We start from the raw sequence: 27,704 nt of genomic DNA, 5'->3' as shown, positions 1-27,704 counted from the left end.
TCTGCCTGGAATTCTCTATTTTAGATATGGCATTGCCGGCTCTGATTCGTTCTGTCATTTGGCCCGAAAGTCATTTCCTTACCGCCTGCCCCTTCTAAGTCTGGACCCCCCCGCAGCCTTCATCAGTCCCTATTATCCTGTTACTGTGTTTTGTTTTATTCGTAGCACTTATCCTTTCTGAAATGATATTGTTCACTTATCTGATTGCCTATCACTTATCCCCGCTGCCCCCACTAAAAAAGTAAGTTCAGGAGAGCAGAGACCTTGCCTTCTTTGTCATTGTTGTAGCCCCAGTGCCTGGCATATAGTATGCACTCAGTAAGTGTTTGCTGAGTGAATGAATGAGCAGCTCAACTGAGAAATAGTGGCAGAGTCTGGTCTATTATATCCAGCCTCCTCTGTGTTCTTTTAAAGTCACATTTTTGGAGAATTCCTCAAGTTAAGTAAAGGCTTATCTTTGAATAAAAAGAATACCTGCCTCCCCAGGAGATGGAAACATGTAGAAAAATTAAATTTCATCAGGCAGTAGATGCAACTAAATTTGCAGAACCATAAAAGGGAAGCGGCGAATATATCTATTATTTATCTATTCCTCAGTTTACTGAAGATGCATAAAAATTACCTGAGAACAGGTACCTCCTGGCTTGGCTGTGTTTCATTTTCCTCTTTTCATGTAACAGTTTTACAGCAACCTTAAATACCTTCTTGATCTCATCTGATATCTCTTGCCAGGTCTTCTCATTCTCAGCATTGGCAGGGGGCTGCACCTATGGAATTGTAAAAGTGAGATATTGGTCTTAAAATCATCATAGAAGACCCAGTATTTAAGAGCAAGAGAACTATTGTTATTTGAAAGTCTACTCTATGCCTTATCATAGTAGGTGCCTAACAGACAGTATCTCATTTCCTCTCCCCAGTACCCTGAAAGTGATGTGAACTTGCCCAGGTGACACAACGGTGTGAATCCAAACAGGATTTGTTTGTCGGGATTTCTTAATATACCATGTATTTCCTGCTTGAGTTTTGATACAAATGTCATAACAAAATGATATCTTCACTACCCTCTAAAGAGTAGAGACAGTTAAAGGGAAGGTACTCATGTTACTATTTAATTGTCTTTAGTTGTTTCTTCCTCATTTATTTATTTATTTATTTTGCTGTACGCGGGCCTCTCACTGCTGTGGCCTCTCCTGTTGCAGAGCACAGGCTCCGGACGCACAGGCTCAGCGGCCATGGCTCACGGGCCCAGACGCTCTGTGGCATGTGGGATCTTCCCGGCCCGGGGCACGAAGCCGCTTCCCCTGCATCGGCAGGCGGACTCTCAACCACTGCGCCACCAGGGAAACCCTCTTCCTCATTTATTTGTATGATCCTTTAGGAAATAAAATAGGAGTACCTACCAAGAAAGTAACATTTATAGAGTCTTGCTGATAATCTTATTCAAGCATTCATTTACTTAACAACAGTTTATGCAGAAATGTCGTGTGGGGTTTAGAGAATAATTGAAGTTTCCCTAGACGATCATGGAATCAAATGAAGAAGGAACAACTAAAGCCAATTAAATAGTAATATATGTGTAAGTTTTACAACTTTGTCAAACTGATTTCTTGAGGTATCATGTTTCTTGATATCTGCTTTACCAGCTACTACCTTTACTTCTGGCATATTTACCTAAGAGAATGGTTTGGGGTTTACCCAATGTTCATCTCCATAGTCTTGCAGATAATTACTTTGAAAAATGCATGTGAAGAAGAACAAGAAAAATCGAGGAATCTGACATGATTTCATTTTGCATGGAGAGCATGCTTTATGTTAAATGTCAGAATGACAAAGACGCAGGGTTCTTTTTTTTTTTTTAACTTTTTATTTTATATTGGAGTAGGGACACAGGGTCCTTAAATGAAGAGCTGTTGCTAACCCACGGCTCTTCCACTCTCAGAGTTGCCTGGGTGCTGAATGTATCAAGGATGTTCTCTTTGGAAGAGGGATGGATAGCTATGCCTTCTTTTAATCTCTAAAATGTCTGTGCAATGAATAGTCCCACCCATTTTCTCTACCTCCTTCATTCAGTTTCGGGGGACACATTATTGATACATTTGGGAACCAAGTTGGAGAAGAGACAATGCTAATGTTTCCATCATATTCATGCATGACTCAACCTCACTGCAAGATTCTACATAAGGCACAAGAATATAAATTAACAATGTATGAAATGTTAAAGGAACATACTGAATTAAAAAACTAGAGACTATAAAAAACAGCTAGGCAGATTTTTAAAAGACCCCCCAAAAAAATCTTTCACAAATTAAAAATATAACTCTTGAGCTTGAAAACTCAAGCATGAACAGAGTGGACACAGCTGAAGAAGAAAATTGAAGAACTGGACGAAAGATCTAAAATAATTTTCTGGACAGCAGCACAGAAAGATAAGGAAATTGACAATGTAAAAGACAATTAAGAGACATGGAGGATACAGGTACAAATTATTATATATAGAATGGATAAACAACAAGGTCCTACTGTAAAGCACAGGGAACTCTATTCAATATCTTGTGATGAACCATAATGGAAAAGAAAATGTAAAAGAATGTATGTATATGTATAACTGAATCACATTACTGTCCAGCAGAAATTAACACATTGTAAATCAACTATACTTCAATAAAATTTAAAAAAATAAAAAGCAAAAGTTAAACAAATTTAAAAAAGAGACGTGGAGAATAGATTGAGGCAATCTATTGTACATCTATTTAAAGAGCATAAAGGAAAGAACAGAAGGAATAGAGGAGGGACATTATTTGATGAGATGATGGCTGAGAAATTTCCAAAACTGATAGAATGCATGAATTCGCAAATGTAGGAAGCACAACATACACCAATCAGAATATATATAGATACATTATAGCGAAATGAGAAAAATACAAATATTTTCAGATAAACAGAATTTATCACTAATAGACCTCCATTAATGGAACTTCTAAGAGATATACTTCAGGAAGAAGGAAAAGACCCCAGCAGGAAAGTCTGAAATGCCAAAAAAGAAAGGTGGATTAAAAATTAGAAGATTTCTTAGCTTTGGATTTAGTTGTTAAAAGGAAATTTAGGGTCCAGGGCAGAATAATCTTCTGTCTACTGTGCCCTTTCTGTGGAGAAAACCACCCCTGGGTGACATAAACTGTTTAAAGTCATGGAGAGAGACATACTTTGGAGAGAAAGATAGCTTACTGCATTTTTATTGCTTTTCAGCATTTCCGATTTGGGTCTGAGGTAATAAGCTGCTGGCACCGAATTCTCGTCCCGACAGTACCACTCTTCCAGTAACTTGGTCTCCAGCTTCGCCTCTATGGCAGCATCCAAAATCATTTCAAACTCTGATGCTTCAACTTCTCCAGGGATTCGGATGTTCCCATATTTTTCACCTAACAGTCCCTGTGTATCACCGAGAAAGTTCAGTTTAGTGTATCACCAAGAAAGTCCGTTTCAGTATTCATATCATATGGCCACTCAATAAATATTAATAAATAGATAACAAGATACTTTGTTCTATCCATTGTCTCTTGTAATCACACTGGATACGTTTTCACATGGATTATTTCACAAGTAAAATTAGTCCATTTATATCGTAGTATAATAAATTCACATACTGAGATTGCATATCACATTAGACAAATCAAAAATACAGAATTTTGTAGCAAAGAAAATTTCCCAAAGTTTACGTAACCTAACAAAGGTTGTCTATTTTGAAATTTTGTTTGTTTGTTTGTAACAAAGAAAAATGACATGCTGGACTCTATGAAATATCAAACATGTAAACTCACAAACCAAAAAAAATTGCTTTGTATAGAGTTTATAGTCTGATTCTAAGCCCCAGATTTACACAGCTACAAATGAAAGAAGTATGAGATCGCTGAATGTGATGTCACTATAAATCACATAACGTTTCCACTGGTAACTGGAAAAAATTCAAAATATAAACAATATAAACAGGTATCATTTTCTCCCTATTGAACTGGCAAAGGAAAACACATGCTCAGTGTCACGTGGACATGTGAGAAAATACCTCTATACAGCTGATGGTTGTGTAAATCGATCCAATATTTCTCTGAAGGGCAGTCTGGCGATATGTACTAAAAGACTTAACATACATGAGTTTTGGCAATTTTTCTTCTGGAAATCTGTCCTTAGAAAATAATTAAGGATGTACAAAACGACTTAGCATATTTATGCTGAACCTGTTTGAACAGAAAAGGGTTAAACCTAAGTGTCCAGCAAGTGGGAACATTTAAATACATTTATATATATTTCGGTACCTCTATTCAAAGGATGTGCCAAATTATGTTTTAGAACTGTATTGATGTAGAAGGATGTTTATAATATACTGTTAAGTGAAAAGGTAAATTACAAAACAGTACATATAAGATGAATTCAATGTTGTATATATATCTTATATATATATCAGAGAGATCGTATATATTTGTAGACATAAACATAACACATACACATAGAGATTTTATAAGAATACACAGCAAGTTTACTCATTGCTATCTTTCGGTGGATGGTTTTGAATTTACTTTGGTTGTTTTATGAATTTATTGCTTTTTTATTAAAACTGTTTTTTGCAATACATATGTATTATTTTGTAGTGAGATAAACAACAGGTATTTAAAATTTTTAAACCCGAAGATGCTGTCTATCCTCGTTTGTGGAGCAACATTTTCAAGGCTCCTCTAAGTGTTTGCTTAAGCCCATGTTCTAAAAATGTAGTCCTCAGACCAGCAGCATCTGTGTTACCTGGGAATTTGTTAGGCTTGCAAGTTCTCAGGCCCATCCCCAGACCTTCTGAATCAGAAACTCTGGTCATAGGGCTGAGGAATCTGTGTTTTAGTAAGCCCTCCTGGTGCCTGAACCACTGACTTAAGCTAACAAAAATATTAGCTTATATAGCACCTGGTATTTCAATTAATCTTCCATGTCTTATCTAGTAGAAACAAGGAAGGAACATACAGAACTCTAACAAAGATCTATACTATCCAAGGCAAGTTGGTCTGCTTTATAGTATCCATGGGAAGATTTCTATTTAACTTGTGGGCATCTTCATCCTTTCCTCCTGTTGACTAGCACCTTTACCATAAACTTCCAGCCTTGAGTAACCGTTGGAAGGAGAATTGTGGTTTGGCTTCCTTGGGGGCATTTCTTACTACCTCTGCAACCCACAGTGTCCTTTTCATCTCACATAGTCAGGTGAGGGAATAAAAGTCCTGGGTAGACCTGTTTCCAAAATAGATTCACGACCTAAACTCTGCTACAAGATGGTAAGCCCCATGAGGGCAGAGGCCAGAACTGTTTATTCCTAGCACATAGAAAATATTAAAAAACATATCTGTTGAATAAATGGATGAACCAAGACAGAGAAAGAAATCCTTAGTGTTTGTACTATTCTTATTTGAAACTTCTTCTTTTATTCAAAGATAATATTTCAGATCTCAGCAGGTAGAGTAACAATTAGGGAAAGTACCAGTTTTGTCAGCAACCTTCACTTCAGCCCTAAACACCAATTAAGAGCACTTTTATTGTATTTTTATTTTTTAAACATTTATTTATTTAGTTATTGGCCACATTGGGTCTTCTTTGCTGTGCGCGGGCTTTCTCTCTAGTTGTGGCGAGCGGGGCCTACTCTTCGTTGCAGTGCACAGGCTTCTCATTGCAGTGGCTTCTCTTGTTGCGGAGCGCGGGCTGTAGGTGCACGGGCTTCAGTAGTTGTGGTGCGTGGGCTCAGTAGTTGTGGCTCGCGGGTTCTAGAGCGCAGGCTCAGTAGTTGTGGCTCATGAGCTTAGTTGCTCCGCGGCATGTGGGATCTTCCCGGACCAGGGCTCAAAGCCATGCCCCCAGTGCTGGCAGGCGGATTCTCAACCACTGCACCACCACGGCAGTCCTAGAGCACGTTTATTTTAATCTGCATTTGTTTTGGGCTATTCTTGACAACAGGCAGTATGCAACAAAAATAATATTATTTAGAGTTGTTTTTCACTTAACAATTCCTTTTCTAAAATCTCTCATGTTAAACTTGGGTAAATGAGCAGACATTCCCTCTTACTCTACCACAGATACAGAGGGAGATGATCTTTTTAAGGACAGCCAGCTTGGTGACTATCCTATTCATCTTGGCTAAATCTGGATAAGGATAGTCAGCACCCTCAGTCAGAAATATCTCTCATGGGGACTTCCCTGGTGGCGCAGTGGTTAAGAATCTGCCTGCCAGTGCAGGGGACTCGGGTTCGATCCCTGGTCCAGGAAGATCCCACATGCCACGGAGCAACTAAGCCCATGTGCCACAACTACTGAGCCTGCACTCTGGAGCCCAAGAGCCACAACCACTGAGCTCGTGTGCCAAACTACTGAAGCCTGCGCGCTCTAGGGCCCGTGCTCCACAACAAGAGAAGCCACTGCAATGAGAAGCCCGCGCACCGCAGCGAAGAGTAGCCCCCGCTCGCCGCAACTAGAGAAAACCCGCGTGCAGCAACGAAGACCCAACACAGTCAAAAAATAAAATTAAAAAATAAAATTAAAATTAAAAAGAAAAATCTGTCATGAAGAGTGACGTTTTAGTACTGGGAAGAATTATCCAGCAAACCTACCTGGGCAGGGAAGGGACTAAGTAGACTTCTAAGCAGTAGAAGTTGGACTTTTTGGAGAAATCCCCAAAGGCAAACAGTGGAGTTTGGCCACTGGGTGAAGGACTTGCTGAACAGGCAAAACATTAAATATGGGATTTAGTAACTGACAATTCTTCATCGACAGCCAATGAAGCCCAGGAATAAGATGGACCCAGCAACCAAGATCCAGGGCAACACCAGCTGGATTTCAGGCATGAAGTGGGAAAGAGGACAAAATGGTGATTAGTGAAACAAGGTCATGTCCCAGGGAAGGACCATAATCTCTGTATTAGCAATTTACTGTTGGTTCTCCGTCTTTGCTTTGCTCTAAATAAGGCTGGTCTCAGAGTCTAGGGCAGGATCAAATTTATGGATCAGTTTCTGAAATGCGCTTCATGATGACATGCACCTGGATCACCCAGGGTGTTTGTTAATATATAAGCTACAAGATCCCTTCTCTGACTGAAGGACCACGGTGCTTGGGGAGCCCATGAATCTGGGTTTTAAAATGCGGTTACAAATGAATCTAGAATTTGAGGTCCACTTGCTATGGGCAATGCATATGTGGTCTCATGAGTAATGGTTAGCAAGCACCAAAGGGACAGGACAGAGAACACAGCAGATCATTACAAAAAATCGAAGACTATTTAAAAATAATTATTTGAGTTGACAGCTGGCACCAAATACTAGAATTATTTGATCAGTATAGTAAGGCAAAATGTTCCTTAGAGTAGAGATTATTAAAGAAGAAAAAATATCCTCATCCAATTCAAATAACAAGTTATATTGAGCGCCTACTGTATAAAAAGTAATACAGAACTTCAGAAAAGTAATAATGTGAGATAGGCTTAAAGTTACTTATTGGATTGTTCTCCCCAAGCCTTCTCCTTCTCTCTGTTGATTCTTCCTTTGGGTGGAATGCTCATAATTCACGAAGCAGTTACTTTACAGGAGTCCAAAATAGGATTCTGTCTTAATCTTACCTCGCTATTTGAGAAATAGCAGAGAGAGTAACAGCAAAAGGGAAATTTGCTACCACATTTTTCAGGAAGACTTTTTTTGGGGTTCTATGTGTCTGCAGTTATAAGGTAACACACAAGGCATGGCTGTATCTGCCAGGGCTGGCAACAGTCAATTTAGAGGAAGATACAGTCCAACTCAGTTGCAAAGTCCAGCTCCTATGGTCAGTGGCTCAGAGCAGGGGTAGAGATGCAGGACCAAGTCTAAAATGCTAGCAGTAAAAGTGGAGGTGGCAAGATGGAGGTCCAGTCTTGGTTTTCTAATCAGACTATTCCTTAGCCCTGTAGCCATGGGGAGTATGCGAGCCTAGGGCAGCTACAGAAGCTATGCATAAGAAAGCATTCTTTTCTGTTCACTGTCGTAGAATATTCACTCCCATAACTGAAGAAGAATCAGATTTTCTACATCCTTCTGACCCCAGTGTTCAAGAAGATCATTTTTTTTTTGCTTGGTTAAAACAGCTTTGCCAGTTTCTGGAGAAATTTGATGGAGAGTTGAGGGACTATATTTGGTTTTGCATTGAGGTCCACGTTTATTAGTTATACCATTGATCAGTCTGCTTGTGTGACCCTGTATGGAAGAAATGCATGTGGCTGAAATAATTTTCAACTTTTCATTGAATTGTTTACTCATGCTGTCAATACACGTATGAACATAGACATATGGGATTTCTCTTGTCTGTAGAAACCTATCATCGCCTCTCCCACCCACCTAAGTAAAAACATATTTAATTTGGCCCATCCTGAAACACTGAAGATATGCAATAGTAGTCAGGCAAGAAGCAAAAATCCAACTGAATACTCAAATACAATCTTGGAGTTAAGCCCAAATGGTTGAAAAGTCTAAGAAAAATTTCTACTGTTTTTAACAGTAGTGTCAGTGTATAAAATTCTGGCATATGAAATACTTCCAGATGCTTTGGAACTAGATAGAGGTGGTGGTTGCATAGCGCTGTTAATGTACTAATGCCACTGAATTGTTCACTTTATAGAGGTTAATTTTATGCCATATGAATTTCACCTCAATTTTTAAAAAAAGAAATACTTTCTGAACTATTGATTTCCTTATAACTGAGAACTTAAATGTAAAAGGACTCTCTACTCTTTGTATCATCCTTTCCTTCTTTATAGATACATCTGACACATCTGAGCCACTGATACAGATACATCTAAGCCACTGCTTTCAAAGGCTTAGAGATAACATTCTGTTTCCCCTCGATTGATTTTTCTTCCCCATTGCAAACATTGATTCTTTCCCCTGCCCTCCACCGCCCCCAGCCCCCAGCTCTTTATGTGCAATTAGTTCTGCCTGGGCTTGCAACTGAGACTCTTTGGGGTCTGAGTCTGATGCTAATGCAGTTTTCCTTGCAGCAAACAGAGCAGAGGGGTTGATGTATTCTCGATGGTGTTGGTGATCTCAGTAAGTCTTTACTTTTACTCTGTTGTGGGATATCAGGAAAGACAGGTGAGGGCAGTCTTTCTGGGGTTATGGAGGCTAGGCTTCATTGGCAGATGGGCAAGTGCACCCTGGACTGCTGTTGATGAGCCATCACTCATGGGGAAGCTGGAAGGGAGAGATTCTATCACCCTCCCCGCCCCACCACTGGTGCTATAACAAGCTGAAGCACATACTCTGTAAAGGCCCTGTCCCCTCCCATCCAGTCACTAATACAAGGCAGGTGGAACTATTCCTTCCTTTCTATAAGCTTCTCTTTTATTTATTAAAATAAAATCCGCACTCATATATACAATTTTCTCTTGTACATGATCTCATTTAACGTTCACGAGTCTGTGAAGTAGGGAGAGTTGCAGAAGAGAACACCAAAGCTCACAGACCTCACCTGGCTTGCCCAGACCACTTCTCTAAGAAGACATGGAAATACTAGCACTTGAATATGGGGCTTTCAAAAACCTCATTCTTTCTACTTCATCAAGTTATTGTGCTATGCTCCCTCCTGAGGTGCCTGCAGACGGCTTACTTGTGATAGCTCTGCTAGCCAGTGCCCCTGGCCGGGCCACCATGCATGTCTGTGCAAGCTGTGTGCTGCATACTTCCAGAAGGCACTGTTCACGAGGACTGTTCAGTGTTATGGCCCTGGGTGTTGTTATTCTTTTTATCTGACATTGGGTGGAGAGACAAAGATGGTTGTGATGTATTCCCTGGAGCTCACAGCCAACCTTTACAGTCAGTGCTCTGTTGCAGAGTAGGACCGACTAAACCATTCCGAGAGTCAGCTGAACCTGTTTCACATACTTAGTGTTATTTTCTCAATGTTTTTCCAAAGTCAAGAAACATCTTCACAACTGATTTAAGAATTTTTAAAGTATAAAATGTCAGCTTTCACACCTGTAAACCGAGATAATATTTTACCCTTGTGTACTTATCTGGTCACACATCTACTCTGGTTTCTTGTGAGGATCAAATAGTTACTCTAGGTGAAAACACTCTGTGAAATGTAAAGCACTTGACAATATAAGCGGTGTAAGGCACCACTACTTTACTTAAACATAGTTTATAGAGAAACATACATACTCGGCACACTCAAGCATACATACATGTAATAGAAATAAATACTGAGAAGTACAGCTGGATAGATAGAGAAGGGAAACATCTCTTGACTGAAGAAAGAGAAACAAGATGAAAGGAGGAAAGAATGGGTAAATGGTTGTTTACAGGTGGTAGGAAGGTGAGACTATGTGGTGAGATAAGAACAAACTCCACCACTTTCCAGGGTGGAGAAAAAAAGACTTAAACGAATTAACCTGGGTTCACTGAGTTAGCGGCCTAGAAGAGCAACAGAGGCGTGGAGTTAACCTTTACAGGGAACACAGGCAACGCTTCAGGGGGAGCTGACAACCCACACATAAAATAGAAATGTTAAAAAATGAAGCAATTTGTATTATTATTGGTGTGTTAATAACCAGGTTTGAGTTGTTTAAATTCAACTCTTCTGAAAAAGATTAGCATTACTATGGACTACAAGTGTCCTCCCAAATTCATATGTTGAAGACCTAACCCCCCACGTGAATGACATAGGGCCTTTAAGGAGGTGGTTAAGGTTAAGTGACGTCATAAGGGTGGAGCCTTAATCCAGTAGAACTGGTGCCCTTATAAGAGGAGGAAGGGAGACCAGAGCCCCTTTCGCCAAACAAGAGCACGGAGAGAAGGCAGCTGTCTTCAAGCCAAGAAGGGCGTCCTCACCGCAACCAGACCATGCTGGCACCTTGATCTCGGACTTCCAAACCCCAGAACTGTGAGGAAATGAGTTTATGTTGTTTAAGCCACCCAGTCTATGGTATTTTGTTATGGCAGCCTGAGCATAAAGATGAACAAAATGAAGCGTTTTTTGTTAACATAAGATCTGGCATCTTTGGTAATTCATCCTAAAGTGTACTGAGGGGGTAAAGTCATAGATTAAGTGACTTACTAGTTTCATTTACTGTACAACAGAGTAAGTTAATGCTTCTATCTAGCTTCTTTGAGAGTCTCAGCTCATATAAATTATAATTTTACCATTTTTCTTAAAACTGATATTCATGGTTTAACTGTGGCTGTTAAATTTACATGCTAAAACCCACTGCTGAATTTAACTGATATCAATAATATTATATCAATGATATTTACTTATATCAATAGTAATTCTGCTACCTTTCACTTACTGCAATGTGCTTTTCTCTGTAACAAAGTTTCATTACCTGGAAAATACTGAGCACAGCTATTATTCTGTGAAAGAATTTCAATCTAAAATGGAACCAGAGGATATAATATGTAAAATCTCACACATGTATCCTTAGGTAAAACAAATCTTAAGGACTGAGAAACTGTTTTCTTGTAAAAGCCTGATTGACAGAAAACTGATAATATTGGAATTTTCTTAAATGATAGGGAGTCGGTCAGGGATTGCCTCATATCAACCCTGGGAAATTAGGCTTATGGTTTCCAGAGGCATGAACAAGAAATGACCCACGTGGGGCTGGTTTCGCAAAATAAGCTGAATTGAGCTTTGTATGACTGGACTGGTTTTTGTCTGCTTAGGGAACTTTCAAAGCCGGTCTCCGTTTGTTTTTGACTTTAATAGACTCTCACTGAACTCTGCCCTTTTTACATTCCCTGCCCATAAAGACAGCCTCCCTCCAACCCTCAGCGGACTCACCTGTGGCTTGTTACAGTTTGTGTGTCTCGAATTGCAGTTCTCCTGCTGTTCTCGAACAAACTCACCTTTTTACAATTTTGAGCTTGCCTCATTTTACCCTTTTATTTAGGTCGACAATTCTCTAGAAACACTGGAGCAAAGGAAGCGACCAAAAGGGTGAAAAGGGTTGGGTAACAACAGAACTGCAGGGAATGGAACCGTTCTGGGATTTGCGGTTCATTTAATCAGTTCCAAAGTATCAATACAAGTTGCAACCCTAACCTCAAACAGTTGCCTTATGAAACTGAGAACTGAGAAATGTGCAAGGATTCCTTTTAAAGAGCATCTGACTCGCAGAGTGACTGACCATTTCGGTTTGCTCAGGACTGTCCCAGTCTGAGCACTGAAAGTCCCAGGAGCCCCCTCATTCCCAGGCAAGGTAGGACAGTTGGTGATGCTAACAAGACAGTCATGGTCCCTACTCCTTTTGAGATTTCATTGTGGAAGAGTGGTCAGAGTTCTGTATGGATTAGATAGTTCAAGAAGGAATAAGAGTGGAAAAAGCACAGGACCACCAACCTTTATGTGGGCACAGAAGCAGGAGGAGGAAGTATGGAATGGTGTCATAGAAGACCAGAAAGGAGAGAACAGTAATATTCCAAACATTTGTACAGAGCTCTGTAAAGCAATGGAAAATGGACAAAGCACATGGACAGATAATTCATGGAAGCAGAAGAACGAATGCCAGTAAGCATGAAAGATAATAATAATGCTCAACTCTATTAATACTCATAGAACTGCAAATGTAAACGCATGTGATCAGATCTTTTTTGCTTATCAAACTGATAGAGAAAAATAATAATACTTAGTGGTGTCTAGGCAGTAATGAAATGGGCACTCAGACACAGGGTGCCAGTAGAAATGGGTAGAACCTTGCTGAGTATGTAATTTGGCAGTAGGTATAAAATTCCACTTTTAGAAATCCATCCTACTACTTATATAAAGAGTTGGGTACAAAGAAGTTCAGCAATTTTTAGCTTATATCTTGGCCTTATTCCATAAGTGACTTTTATCAGTGTTAATATAAACAAAACTGAGAGTAAAATTGCCCACCATAATCACTAATTCACATAATGGGACAGAATTCTGCTCAATTTCTAGTTTTCTAATTCTGAGAAATTAAAAAATAGAGAAACATACAAAGTGGAAAATAACTGTCCCCACAGCTCAGCCTGAAAACTCAACATTTGGTCATATTTTCAAGTGATTTTTAAAAAATTAATAGATTACTTTTTAGAACAGTTTTAGACCTACAGACACATCGAGCAGAGTACTGGAAGTTCCCATATACCACCACTCTCCCTCAGTTTTCCCTGATTTTAACATCTTCCTTTAGTATGGTACATTTGTTACAATTATTGGACTAATATTGGTACATTTTATGAGCTAAAATACATAGTGTATTCAGATTTCCTTAGTTTTGACTTAATGCAATGTCTTTCCTGTTCCAGGATGCCGTATTACATTTGGTTGTCATTTCTCCTTAGGCTCCTCTTGGGTGTGTAACATTTTCTAAGGTTTTCTTCGTTTTTGATGACCCTGATCATTTTGAGGAGTATTAGTCATGTATTTTGTAGGATGTGCCCTATTGGAATTTGTTTGATATTTTTCTCATTATTAGACTGGAGTTAGGGGTTTGGGGGAGAAAGATCACAGAAGTGCTATTTTCCTTATATTAATGAGGCTGAAGTAGTATTTGTTGGGTTTCTCTACCGTAAGGTTACCTCCCTAGCCCCATTTTCATACTGTACTCTTTAGAAGGAAGTCGCCATGTGTAGCCCACTCTTAAGGGGTGAGAGTTATGCTCCCCTCCTTTAGGGTGGAGTGTCTACAAAGTTTACATAATCTACCTCATTTGGTATTGTGCACAGAATTTAGTAATTTATCCAATTACTTTTTTATATCAGTAGGGAGTCGTGGCTATTTTATACTTTGGGTTATATTCCGATGCTACTTTATTTTGTTGCTCAAATTTTTCCAGCTTTGGCCTTTTGGAAGCTCTTTCACTTCGCTCCTGGGTCCCTTTAACATGCTCCCATCATTGTGGCAATTTTTATTTTTTAAGAACTACTAACTTTCTGGCATAAGATGCTCCAGGCTTAGCTTGTGTATATTCTGCTCCCCTCTCAGAATCACCCATTTCTCCAAGAAGCCCCTGTTCCTTTTATTGGAGGATGGAATTAGAAACCAAGATCTGGGTGCTCGATGCACTTGCTGCTACTGCAGTTCATTTCTTTTACGCCCTCTCAGAATTATATGTGTGTGCGCTAACCTGTGTATATACACATATCAATAAATATTCCCATAGGTAACCATCTGTGCTCCATATCAAGTTGTTAATCATACACTTAAATCTATTTTAAAATTAAATGTGAGTTCTCCATAAACTTCATAACTAACATCTCCAACGCTAACCCCTTAACACATGGATTATTCTAGCCACCTCCCCTTGCTGATCTGTACTTTTCGAATCCAGCTGTGAGAAACCTGGATCCCACCATCTGCCATTCATTTACTTAGTTGTTCAATTCCAGTATACCTGATAGCAGTACCAGAATTTTGAGCCTCCATCCCCGTAGGAAATGGTGTTATTGACAAGAGTACAGTACTTAAGCGTAGTTCCTTTTACCTCTAGTCTTACCGACTCCATTTATTTCCAATAGACATTTTCTAAATAAAAGAAATAAAACATAGCAGATAAAGTTGAATTCCCCTTTGACCTGCAAATCCAGGCTGATTCTCCTGTTCCTTCCCAAGATGCACAAATTATAAGTTTGCACACATTATATACTCTTTTGGTCTATTTTTATATTTTATACATACAAATATATATTTATGGGCATTCTATTTTAACATTTACATAAATTATATAGGCGGCATATTCTACCCTTCTTTCGTTCTTATATTTTTTTGTGATTAGTCTGTTGATAAATTTAGATCTAGTCCATTCTTTGTATAACCAAAATATTCCATCGTAAGAATATTCCACATTTTCTTCACCACTTTTTTTTTACTGACAAGTATTTAGATTCTTCCAATTTCTTTTTTGCTTTTATAAATAATATCCCATCAAGTTAGCAAATATTGAGGGCATTATGTCAGTAGAAATGGCATTAATTTATGTTAACATATAAAAAGTCCCATGCTCAGACTTGATATGTAGCTCCATACTGAAAAATACGAATTCTAGTCATGTTTTAGTGCCTATGAAGCCTGGTTCTTGGCCTCTCCATTGCGGAGCACAGGCTCCGGACGCGCAGGCTCAGTGGCCATGGCTCATGGGCCCAGCCTCTCCGCGGCATGTGGGATCTTCCCGTACCGGGGCACGAACCCGTGTCCCCTGCATCGGCAGGTGGACTCTCAACCACTGCGCCACCAGGGAAGCCCATGAGGCCTGGTTCTTAGAGTCACTGTCCAGCTGGCTGGGTCCTTATCCTGGCCTGGGCACATCATCCAATGCCTGGCCCGGAGCAGGCTGTCACTGCTCCTCCTGCTGCCTTGCAGGGGTCAGCCCTGGTCAGCGTGTCTAAAGGTTCTTTCAGAACTGCCTGTGTGCGTGTGAAGATCCTCCTGAGGCCTTTCAGTGCTGCTTTGAAAGTCTTACAAAAGGAGCTGAATTGCCCATGCATATACTGCTGGTCCACAGTTCCAAGAAAAGTTTCTTGTTTTGAACTGCGGACAAAGCAGACAGGCCTAGGAGGAAGCCTGACATGTGCACCATGGGGCTGAGAACTGGACAAAAGAAAGCTGGCTCATTAAGTGTTAGCTGTCTTAATGCCAAGAGCAGTGTTATTAATGGGTACCCATTACTAAGGCCTGGGCTTATGAAGACCTGCTGCAACTTGCAAGTGTCTCCTTCAATATATGCCTAATCTGTAATTGGAATTCCACAACTGAGTCCTTCTAAAAACTGTAATTTGAAAAGATACATGCAACCCAAAGTTCATAGCAACACTATTTGCAATAGCCAAGACAAGGAAACAACCTAAGTGCCCATCAACAGATGATTGGCTTAAGAAGCTGTAGTGTGTATATATATGTATGTGTATATATATATATATATACACACACACACACTACAATGGAATATTACTTAGCCATAAAAGAGAATAAAATACTTGGTGAAATAAGTCAGAAAGACAAATACTATATGATATCACTTGTATGTGTAATTTAAAAAATTATTCAAATCTATACACAAAGCAGAAACAGACTCACAGATAAAGAAACTTATAGTTACCAAAGGGGAGAGGGACAAATTAGGAGTACAGAATTAATAAATACAAAATATTATACATAAAATAAGCAACAAAGATTTACTGTATAGCACAGGGGGATTATGTCCAATATCTTGTATTAACCTAAAATGGGATATAATCTGCAAAAAACCCTGAATTACTATGCTATACACCTGAAACTAATGCAATATTGTAAATCACCTATACTTCAATTTAAAAATCCTAATATCTTGTATAATATTCTCTTTCCTTGTTCTGAGTCCCTCCCCTTCCCACTTCCCAAACTCAGCGCAGAGGCTCTGCTCAGACCCACCCCTCCCTTCCATGTTGGCTCATTTCCTTGGGACCAAACTCATATGTCTTGGTTTTCCTTTCCTGGAGATAAAACATTATTGTAGGCTTTCATGTAACCATCCTTTGAAGGGGCCCTCCACCAGTCCTCTCATCTCTGCTAACTTGTCTGAATTCTGGGATAAGGACAGTTTATTTAAGATCATTCTTGGATGCATCTTCTAGTAATTTCAGTGACTGTGCCTATTATAAAGTAACAACTCATTTATCCAGCACCACTGGTTTTTTCATAAGGGAAGAATATGAACTTATAAATTGAAATTATAAGCCATTAACTCATTTGATCTCTATGACAATACTGCTTCCACCTTAAAGCTGAGAAATCTAAGGAGCAGAGGTCAAGTAACTTGCTTAAGATCTCACAGCTGGTTAAAGATGGAGCCCAACTCTGAGCCCAGGTGTCTCTAACTCCAGAGTCCATGATCTTTCTACCGTATCATACTTTCTTCAGAAAGACTTCCAAATAGACAGTTTATCCGTTTAGACATCTTAAAACCTCTTTAAACAAATTTCAATAGAAAAAAAGGTCTAAGCTGTCTTTCATACTTTCACCTAGATATGTGTTAAGCTTCACCCATTGTCTTCTGTTTAACTTTTATTGATGAGCTGGCCCTGAAAGTGGTTAAGAGCACAGGCCCTCTGCTGTGTGATTTTAGGCAAGTTACCTAACCTCTCTGTGCTCCAGCTTCTTTATCTGTCAATTGCAGATTACAACAGTGCCAATTTCTGTGGGTTGTCTGTGGATTAACAGCATTAAAATAAGTAAGGGAATTAGAATGGTAACTGATAAATAAATGCTCACACTTTTATTATTGATGAATTAGTCAATGATCTATCACTGTTGAAGTATTGATCCAACTCATTTATACATTTCTCTTTTGTCCTATAAATGTCAGGCTGTGAGCTGTGACTTTTCCTACTGTCTCTATAACTATTTTTGGCAGTCTTCCTTTACTAGACCTAATGTGGAATCAGAAACTAGACCAACCAATTCTTATAGAACTGTATGTTAAATCTGAATGTTATCTGAAGAAGACTTTTCATGGCTTTAGTATAGTTTCATTACAGCTACTTCTGGAGCATAAAAGGTAATTTATCTTTATTTCTTAGTGTTAGATTTTTATTTTTGAGGGCACTGGAAGGCTGATCTCCAGATGAGGAAAATGTAATTCTCTATAATTTGGAGAAGTCTAGTGTAGGCAATGGTCATTAAAAAAAAAAAAAACAAAACTCATGAAAACTTCCAAACAATACCCAAAGTAGAGAGTCTAATATAACAAGTCCCCAGATACCTATTAAGTTCCAACAATTATCAATATTTTGATAATCTTTTTTCATCCATCCTTAGGAATCCTATTATTTTATCAAAGAACAAAACACAAACATTTCAGCATGTATCTTTAAAAACTTCAAAAAAGTTTTTAATGTAATCATCATGCTATTATTATGCTCAAAAGAATTAAGTGTAATTTATTAACTTAATCCCACCTTCAGTCCATATTTAGATTTCGCCAGTTTCAAAATTTTTTTGGTAGTTACAGCTTTTTTAAAATCAAGGGCCAGATAAAGTCCATGTATTGCATTGGATTTGTAGGCCTTTTTTTTTTTTTTTCTTTGCGGTACGCAGGCCTCTCACGCTGCGGCCTCTCCCGTTGCGGAGCACAGGCTCCGGACGCGCAGGCCCAGCGGCCATGGCTCATGGGCCAAGCCGCTCCGCGGCATGTGGGATCCTCCGGACCAGGGCACGAGCCCGTGTCCCCTGCATCGGCAGGCGGGCTCTCAACCACTGCGCCACCAGGGAAGCCCTTGTAGGCCTTTAAAATTTATTTTATTCTGTAACATCCCCACTGTCTCATGTCACTGGTTAATAGTGGGTTCTTTGTCCTGTAGGCCGGTAGTTTGCAAAGTGTGGACCAGCAGCAGCTTTACCATCTCCTGGGAACGTGTGAGAAATGTAAATTTCTTCTCAGGCCCCATCCAGTCCTACTGAAACAGACTTTGGGAATGCAGCCCAGCAATTTGTGTTTTAATAAGCCCTCCAGGATCTCACCTGGGTACCACTGTTGTTGGCTAGCCCACATCATAGATTCGGCTGATTGCTGCCTCCTGTTGCCATTTATCTTCTCTAATTACCTCTATATTTCCTATAAATTGGCAATCAGCTTTAGAGCCTTGATTACATTCAGGTTCACCACTTTTTTTTTTTTGCGGTACGCGGGCCTCTCACTGTTGTGGCCTCTCTCGTTGCGGAGCACAGGCTCCGGATGCGCAGGCTCAGCGGCCATGGCTCACGGACCCAGCCGCTCCGCGGCATGTGGGATCCTCCCAGACTGGGGCGCGAACCCGTGTCCCCTGCATCGGCAGGCAGACTCCCAACCACTGCGCCACCAGGGAAGCACCTACTACGTTTTTTTTTTTTTTTTAAGGCAAGAATACTTCACAGATGATGCTGTGCTCTACTACTGCATCAGTCATGAGGTACCTAAACTCTGTTTGACCCAATGTTAGTGATGCTGAGACTGCCAGTGTTTGGGTGGCATCCACCTGATGCCTGCTCTACTGAATGGTTTCACCAACCACTGATTGTTGCTCAGACTTATTTTCTTTGGTATCATGAGATGAAGATTTCTAATATCATCCATTCTGTACTTATTAATCATTTGCAGCCTTTTATTGTTCTTGTTGCTTATTTGGGAACATGACAACTTCCATGGCATATTTACAGGTTAAAAGCAGTATGAATGTGATTCTTTGTTGACAAATTAAAAACAACTTTATAGAATTTTTTCATAACCCTTATGATAAGCACAGACCCTTGGTTTGCATGATTTGCATTTGCTTAGAAAGCACTCATTTAATTAGTGAAGAAATTACAATTTAACCGTTTTGAATCTGGGTTCTGAATCAATTACTGTCTACCTTGATGCCTGTGTTAAGCCAGATAGGCTGCTCAACCAAGATCTGTTCCTTAGATCTCTGTTTAAATGCCTCGGCCCCTTTTACTCTATGATGACAATAGTATCATATATTCTTATCTGCCTGATAAGGACTTTAAAATATTCTGAGATAATATATGTAGAGTATTTTGGGTGAAATTATGAAGAGGTGTCTCTTAGACCTGACTCTTCTATCTATGAGATAGAGCAATGTTTCTCAAACTTTGACAGTGACCTACAGTAAAAACACATTTTATACTGTGATCCTCTTCTCTCTCTCACACACACACATACACACACACTTCTTAGAAATGGAAAATCTCGGTCTCTACCCCAGACCTATAGAATCAGACATTCTGGGAGTGGGTCCGTAAGGTGTTTCGCCAATAATTGTTAATTGTATTATCTGCAGTCCACCTTGATGCTTTCCATTTTGTTCTCTACAGTTCTACTCCAATAAAAATTGCTGGTGGTAATCCGCTGGGTTAGAATGATTTCCTGATGCACTATTAGACTGCAACCCACATTTTCAAAAAAACCATCTCCTCCTATGTGGTTCTAAACTCACTCTCCACAAGACTGCTTCATTCTTTTTCATATTCTTTTCCATTGTGGCTTATTACAGGATATTGAATATAGTTCCTTGTACTATGCAATAGGACCTTGTTTATCCATTCTATATATAATAGTTTGCATCTGCTAATCCCAAACTCCCCATCCAACTCTCCCCCACTCCCTTCCCCCTTGACAATCACAAGTCTATTACCTATGTTTGTGAATCTGTTTCGTAGATAAGTTCACTTGTGTCCTCTTTTAGATTCCACATATAAGTGATACCATACGGTATTTGTCTTTCTCTGGTCTGACATAACACCGCTTAGTATGATAATCTCTAGGTCCATCCATGTTGTGGAAATGGCATTATTTCATTCATTTTATGGCTGAATAGTATTCCATCGTATATATATACCACATCTTCTTTATCCATTCATCTGTTGATGGACATTTAGGTTGTTTCCATGTCTTGGCTATTGTGAATAGTGCTGCTATGAACAGAGGGGGGGCATGTATTTTTTCAAATTATAGTTTTGCCTGGATACATACCCAGGAGTGGGATTGCTGGATCATATGGCAACTCTAGTTTTAGTGTTTTGAAGACCCTCCATACTGTTCTCCATAGTGGCTGCACCAATTTACATTCCCACCAGCACTGCAAGAGGGTTCCCTTTTCTCTACACCCTCTCCAGCATTTGTTATTTGTAGACTTTTTAATGATGGCCATTCTGATTGGTGTGAGTTGATACCTCGTTGTACTTTTGATTTACATTTCTCTAATAATTAGCTATGTTGAGCATCTTTTCATGTGCCTATTGGCCATCTATATGTCTTCTGTGGAGAAATGTCTATTTAGGTCTTCTGCCCATTTTTGGATTGGGTTGTTTGTTTTTTGTTATTGAGTTGTATGAGTGATTGCTTCATTCTTATTTGGTTGCCTGAATACAAGTGCCCCCGTTCTCACGCACATACAACCAACTGTAATGCAAGGTGGTGCTGTTAAAGTATGAAACGCGTTCATAGAGGTGGGTGCCATTGATGTGAACTAGAGGCACAAGGGAAGGCTTCACACTGAGGATAAGAATTCATTTATTCATTCATCACTTAAGTGAAGAGGAGGGAACAATAAATGAAGAGCAAGATTCTTGCCCTTCCTGAGGTTACAGGCTGGATGGGAAAGAAAACAGGACATGCGACAGGCAAGTAGACATGAAGGGACAAAGAGCCTGGTAGTGTCAGTGGGGGCTCATGGATCTCAGAAGATGGAACTAATCAGAAGGTTGACTGTGGATGGGGATGGAAGCAAAACTTGAACTGGCCCTCGATGGCTAAAAAGGATTTAAATGGACAGATTGGGGCGAGGGTGGGAAAGGACCTTCCAGATGGAGTTACCAGCCTCCTTCTATTGATATAATGCTTGAAGTTATAAATGAGAAGGGTGATTTTAAGAGGTAACTAGAAGCCTGGCAATAATAACAAAACTTTTATTTTTATCAATAATAATAGCACTTGCTGTGAAGTTATGAGTTAGGTACTATTGTTCCCAAGGTTGAGAATGCAAGTTTATGGCAGAACGAGGATCTGAGCTCAGGTCAACAGAACTTCAAGGTCATAGTCTTATCCATTAAGCCCTGGAGCATGACTGGGACAGAGCTCCCATTAAGAGCCCGCAGGCAATGGTATATAATGGCATTGAAGGATGGGTGGCTCAAACGTGGACTGACTGGGGAACACGGACCTAATTCTTTGATCTCTGATTACTATGACTCCATCTGCCACTAGATGTCAAATGTTACTGAAAAGGAATCACTAAAGGTTGTGAATGAAAAATTATTAGGGCTATTAACAGTGACATTCTCTGTTTAATTGAAATCAGTTGACTTAAATATTAGTTTCAGGTGTACAACGTAGTGATTCAATATTTTTGTACCTTATGCAAATCCAAAGTTATTACAATAATATTTGACTATATTCCTCTTAATCCCCTTCGCCTATTTTGCCCATCCCCCCATCTGCTTCACCTCTGGCAACCGCTAGGTCTAACAGTGACATTCTTATTAACTTTCCTTCTGTTATACATATCTGAATGGGACTAAAAGGGGCAGAGTTCCACAAGTTGCTCATGACCCAAAGCCTATCCCTGTTGTGTCACGGGCCATAAAAAACCTGGGTCTGCCCAGGAGTGTTTTACAAATGTGAACCCCATCTTGTGTGTGTATTGGAAAAACAAGTGAAAGTAGCTGCTATAGGATATCAAAGATGATCTATGGATTGTAGCTTTGCCTTAGAGAGATTTTGAACTTTGAATTGGGTCTAAAGTTCCCTCAGCTTTGGAGAAGTCATCGCCACTGGGGAGAATGGCGGAATAACTCCTAGGAGTTATTTCCCCTTGAAATAGTCCCACTAAAATCCTGACTTACAGTTGGGTTGCTTTCTTGATGTTCCTAGATTTTACATGCATGACTGATTCTGTCATTCTAATTTCAGCCATCAGCTCAGACGTCACCTCCTCAGCTAGACCTTCCAGCTAAATTAGCCATTGAAGTACCTACTACAACACCTTGTCATATTGTTTCTAATTGTACCTTATGACCAGCTAAAACGACCTTTTAAAAACTCCTTTATTTTCTTGTTAATTATCTGTTTTCTCCTCTACTATAAGCTCCAAGAAAGCAGGGTCTTTATCTGTCTCTTTTATCACCGTATTCTCATGCCTAGAATAGTGCCTGGCACATAATAAAAGGTTTAGTAGATATTGTTGGTTGAATAGATGGCAGCTGGTAGGAGTGGTGTGCTGTGGGTTTAGCAATCTTCCCAGTTCATTTTCATCCAGTAAACTTTGTTCTTTGTGATTGCATGGAAAGACTAGGAAGAAGTGAACAGCTTAATCTCTCTCGGGGTTAATTACTTGGGTTAAGACCTTTCAGCAATCAAGAAATCCTCATAACATTCAACATATAGTTACCTATGCTAGGGAAAATTGTTCATCAAACTGAACTAGTAGCTGTTATGTAACAAAAGGTGGTAAAAGATAATGGTGATGGCTAAAAATGATAAGATCTTAGACATGATAGACACCTTAGGGAGAATATAGTACCAACTTTTCATTTTACAGATGAGGAAATTGTCTTCCCCAAAGATTAACTGACATGCTTGAACCCATGCAACTAGGTTAGTGGAGAAGGCCAGGGATAGGAGTTTGAATTTTTTTTTTTTAAGGAATTAAAAAAACATTATTTCATTTTTGGCTGTGTTGGGTCTTTGTTGCTGTGAGCAGGCTTTCTCTAGTTGCGGTGAGTGGGGGGCTACTCTTCGTTGCAGTGCGCGGGCTTCAGTAGTTGAGGTGCATGGGCTCAGTAGTTGTGGCTCACAGGTCCTAGAGTGCAGGCTCAGTAGTTGTGGTGCACCAGCTCAGTTGCTCTGCAGCATGTGGGATCTTCCCGGACCAGGGCTCGAACCCATGTCCCCTGCATTGGCAGGCGGATTCTTAACCACTGCACCACCAGGGAAGCCCAGGACTTTGAATTTCTAATCCCAGCCTTATCTTTCTACTTTACACAAGGGCTTCCATTATGCTTTCTTCGAATGAGAATTTAATTGGTCAATAGACACGTATTCTAGACATGGGTGAAGGACATTGCATTTAAGTAATATTGCAGAAGAAGGAAATGTCTGATAAAAATGAGTTAACATTCTTTGCTCCCCTGTAATACCTCTGTGATTATCCACTTGGTTAACAGCACACAATCTACAACAACTCGGTGCCTAAATATCTAATTTTGGTAAATTACCGAATTTGTCACTGAGAAAGATAAGCAAATGAAAAGGACATTGTCTCTGATCTCAGGCACAAACAACTGGCCACAATGGAAGGCAGTGTTGTAATAAAAGTGTAAAATGGGTACACAGAGGTGGGTACCATTGATTGGAACTGGAAGCACACTGAGGACAAGCATTTCAACAAGCAGAGAAGAGACATTGCAGATGGGGAAATGGCAGGAGGTCTGAAGCTGGGCAGTGATGCTCAAAGAAGAGTAGGCAGCCTTCTGAGCTGCAAAGAGAAGTGTAAAGAAGACGGTCATTCTGAAAAGGCAGGCAGAGGGTCCTGAGGTGGATTGTGGAGGACCTTGAGATTCCTATTAATATTTTTTCAAATTCTTTTTGGATATCACTGAGTTTTTGAGTAGGGGACCAACATAATCACGTATGTCTTTTAACAAGGTAATTCCGTTACTTTGTAAACAGGTGTAAAATGCCAAGAAGAAAAAGGCTGCAATTGGAGGGACTAGTTAAGAGTCCAGGCAAGAGCAAATGAGGGTCTGAAGCTGCTTGGCATCCAAACAGATGGGAGAGACTCTGTGAGTTAGAACCATGTAGAAATACCACTAGACTGGGAGGGATTGAAGATATGAGAAAGAACTGGCAGAGAAGCTCCTGAGGCAGCTGAGGCCGAGGTGGTATCTTTGGACAGCAGCCTTTCTTGTTGAGATACTCTACAGACTGGGCCCAATGGAGGTGAGATTGGAGGAGGAGATGAACAGGGGAGGTTTATGGTGGGTGTCCTCTGTCCCTCAGCAAAGAGAGAAAGGAGATCTCTTGCCAAGGAAGAGAGAGAGCAGATAGGTTTTGTGACTGGCTAAGTGAAAAAGAGCTGTTACACAAAATATACATCATGGGCTTTTCCAGAAGATGTCCTTAATTTAATGAGTGATTTATTCATACTTATCTATATATATTTAAGAAATGAGTGTTATTCTCACTTGCTCTGCTTGGCAAATATCGGTGCCTTGAACAAAGTGACTACACAACATCAATGAGTGATAGCACAGGCCACTGAATCCTTAATGCTCCGTCTTGCCAACTTAGTCCTCTTTAAGTCCACTTCTAAGCATAGATGTAGGAACCATGACAAAAATATATGTAACCATGGCTCTTCAGGAAAAGGTTCTCTGGCTTTTCCAAGTCTCATTTCACGAAATGCAAGTTCATTGAGATTAAAACGTACGCACTTTGCATTTTGTTTATAATGCACTAGTAGTCACCATAAAACAAAACTCTCCATCACAGCTTCCATGAAATGCCCATTTGTTAGTCACTTGTCAAGACCAGTACACAAGGCAATTAGTCACAAAGTTGAAAAAGTCTCTGAGAACTTTTAGTCGGCTTTCTAAAACTTGGCAAGACTCAGGACTATTTTTATTTCGAAAATGGCCCTTCTAAGCCCAATGATGATAACTAGGAACTCTGTCCCATGAGAAGGGAAATTCATGCCATCACTCCAATTTTCTGACTAAGGCTGAGCAACTCCTCTTTATTGCAGTTTGGTTAACAGCCAGAAGCAAATGGAAAAATACGTGCTGAATAGCAAGCCTGACTCCCCAAAACACAGTTCAGGAAGGTAATTTCTCTTTATTTTCCCACTGGAAGGACTGCCAGGGGAAACTGAGCTGTTAGCTCTGTGCTTCTTCATTTCTTAAGATCTATAAGACAGAACATTTGGAGACTAATATCAGGAATATCAGAGTAGATGGAAAACCAAACTAATGAGAAGGGATTTTAAAAGAAGCAATTTACCTACGTGTATCTGTTTAGAGTCGGTTGATTTCCACAGTTGTTGAAGCTCCCAAGTTTTAAGATGGGGTTACAGTCTACAATCTGGCTTAGCTCCAGTTACCTGCTACTTACTGATTTAGAAAACATGGGAGACAGCAAAAAAAGCTTGAGGAAGGAAAGCCTGGTGCAGCGGTGCTGAATTTAAGCTTGCATCAGAATCACCTGGGGGCTTGTTCAAACACAGTAACGCTGAGCCCCACCCAGAGTTTCTGATTCTGTAGGTCTGGGGTGGGACCACAGAATCTGTTTCCAAGCCACTCCCAGGTAACACAGTTGCTGCTGGTATGGGACTGTACTTGAAGAAGGGGAAGTAAAGTTACAATCCTGAGTAAAAGCATGGAGACTACACTTTAGTGAAAGGATAAAGGAATTGACTTTATTCTGGAGAAAGAGGATGAAGATGCAAATTACCTTACCCACATGAAGGACTGGATCAGAAATTCACTTCAAATTAACAATTGGCAGAATTTGGAGAAAGTGGTCTTAAGTGGCAAGGAGTTCTATTGTAAGGTTAGGTATAAGGGAAATATTTAGCCACCAAAGTTAAATGATGGATTCTTCAAATGAGTGATCTAAAAGGGAAATCTTTCATCATTTTAGTTCAGAAGAACTAACTTTAAGACTTATAGCTCATAAAATAAGTAAAATTGAAATAAGCAAAAAACAGAAATTGATTTAAAAGCACTTACGTTAACCACGACTTCTGGAATTAAAAAAAAAGAAAAAGAATCTGGCATAAGGAGTTCATGTTGGCTGAATTCAGGTCTCTTCCTGCTGTATTCCTGGAGCCAGATGACAGCCAGAGAGGCTTAAATAAGTGAGTCCTGGGGCCTGAGCCATTCATTTAATGCAAATATGATTGGCTCTGCCTGTGAGAAAAACTTTATCTGAATTTTTCTTGAGGGGGTCAGGTGGGAAAATTACTAAGACATAAACTTCTCATTGACCTTCATACATGGACATCGGCTTTGTCTTGAAAATGCAGTTGAAGACACAAGCTGTCATTAACAACAACAAAATAAAAACATAGGATAGGTTCCTCTCACAATTCAGTATTATTAAGTTTGTACCTTTCTCCATGAACTGCCTTGATTCCTTTTTATCACATGATGAAAGATGTGAAATTTACTATGTTCTTCTTTTGGTCACGGCTGCCAGGAACCCCAGAGCTAAGCTTTCTGTTCAAGTCTGGTAGCTTCCTTTGAAATGATTTTCTGACATAGTTGTCTCTCCCTAGCCCCTTACTTCTTAGCCAGTAATTTTTTTGGGTTTCATTTAAAATATTCTTTCATGTAATATAAATTCCTGTCAAAAGCTTTTTTGGTGTAGACATTGTTACATATAATGAATTTTAAAAACTATATACAGAATCCTATTTAGCCACAAATAAATATATAAAAGTGTCTCTCTTTATAAAGATAAGGCTGACCCTCAGGCAGGATATTCTTTCTGGGGGCTGGCCATAGCATTGTAGTAAAGAACATGGGCTTTGAACCTGTTCCTGCCGCACAGTCTGTGTGACCCTAGATACATTATTTAACCTCTGTGCACCTCAGGTCTCTCATCTGTAAAATGGCCTAATTACAGTGCCAAACTCCAAAGATTCTTGGGAGGACTAATTAGTGCTTTGAACAGTGCTTGGACCACAGGAAGTATTTAGTAAATGTTAGCTCTGTCAATTAGAAACAGTAGTGATGGAATTTTGTGACCCACTCAATCGTGGAGTTAAGTGGTACCATTTCAACCACAGGTTCACATTTCTGGGCAATGGGAGCTCTGGTTTTAATTTGGACTTAACTTGAAAGATACGCTTCCAACAAATGAGTGTTCATGATGAGAACCTTCTATGGTCGTAGTGTGGCCAATGCAGAACCCAGGGTCAGCAGACAGAGAGCAACAGAAAGAGGTAGCACTGCAGAGAGAGGGAGAGACCGTTCCCAAGGAAACAGGTTGCTAGGGGCAGGCATTTGGTAGAGTGTGCTGGAGAAATACAATTTCCTTGAACTACATCTAATGAAAATACTGTGTACTGACAGTGAACTTTAAAGCAAGTGTGATGTGAAGCTGAGAATGTTGATGAATTTGAAATAAGGCTTCTGAAATCACCCTTACTCCATCATGGGGTACTTTACGGCAAGAACAATAT

General features: G+C 39.8%; 1 protein-coding gene across 1 annotated transcript in view; it reads right to left on the bottom strand.

Moving 5' to 3' along the window:
- The window catches only part of NWD2 (NACHT and WD repeat domain containing 2), a 201,637-nt gene that overhangs the window by 15,613 nt on the left and 158,320 nt on the right, over window positions 1-27,704 (bottom strand). The window contains exons 4-5 of the mRNA XM_032632883.1: window positions 3,226-3,429; window positions 623-767 (exon numbers count right to left, since the gene is read on the bottom strand). Of these exons, the coding sequence (XP_032488774.1) occupies window positions 623-767; window positions 3,226-3,429 (349 nt within the window). The remainder of the gene's footprint in view (window positions 1-622; window positions 768-3,225; window positions 3,430-27,704) is intronic.

Source organism: Phocoena sinus, chromosome 5 (genome assembly GCF_008692025.1).
Source record: "Phocoena sinus isolate mPhoSin1 chromosome 5, mPhoSin1.pri, whole genome shotgun sequence".
NCBI classification, from domain to species: domain Eukaryota; kingdom Metazoa; phylum Chordata; class Mammalia; order Artiodactyla; family Phocoenidae; genus Phocoena; species Phocoena sinus.
The sequence above is the reverse complement of the archived record's forward strand: the minus strand, read 5'-3'. Positions and strand labels throughout refer to the sequence as shown.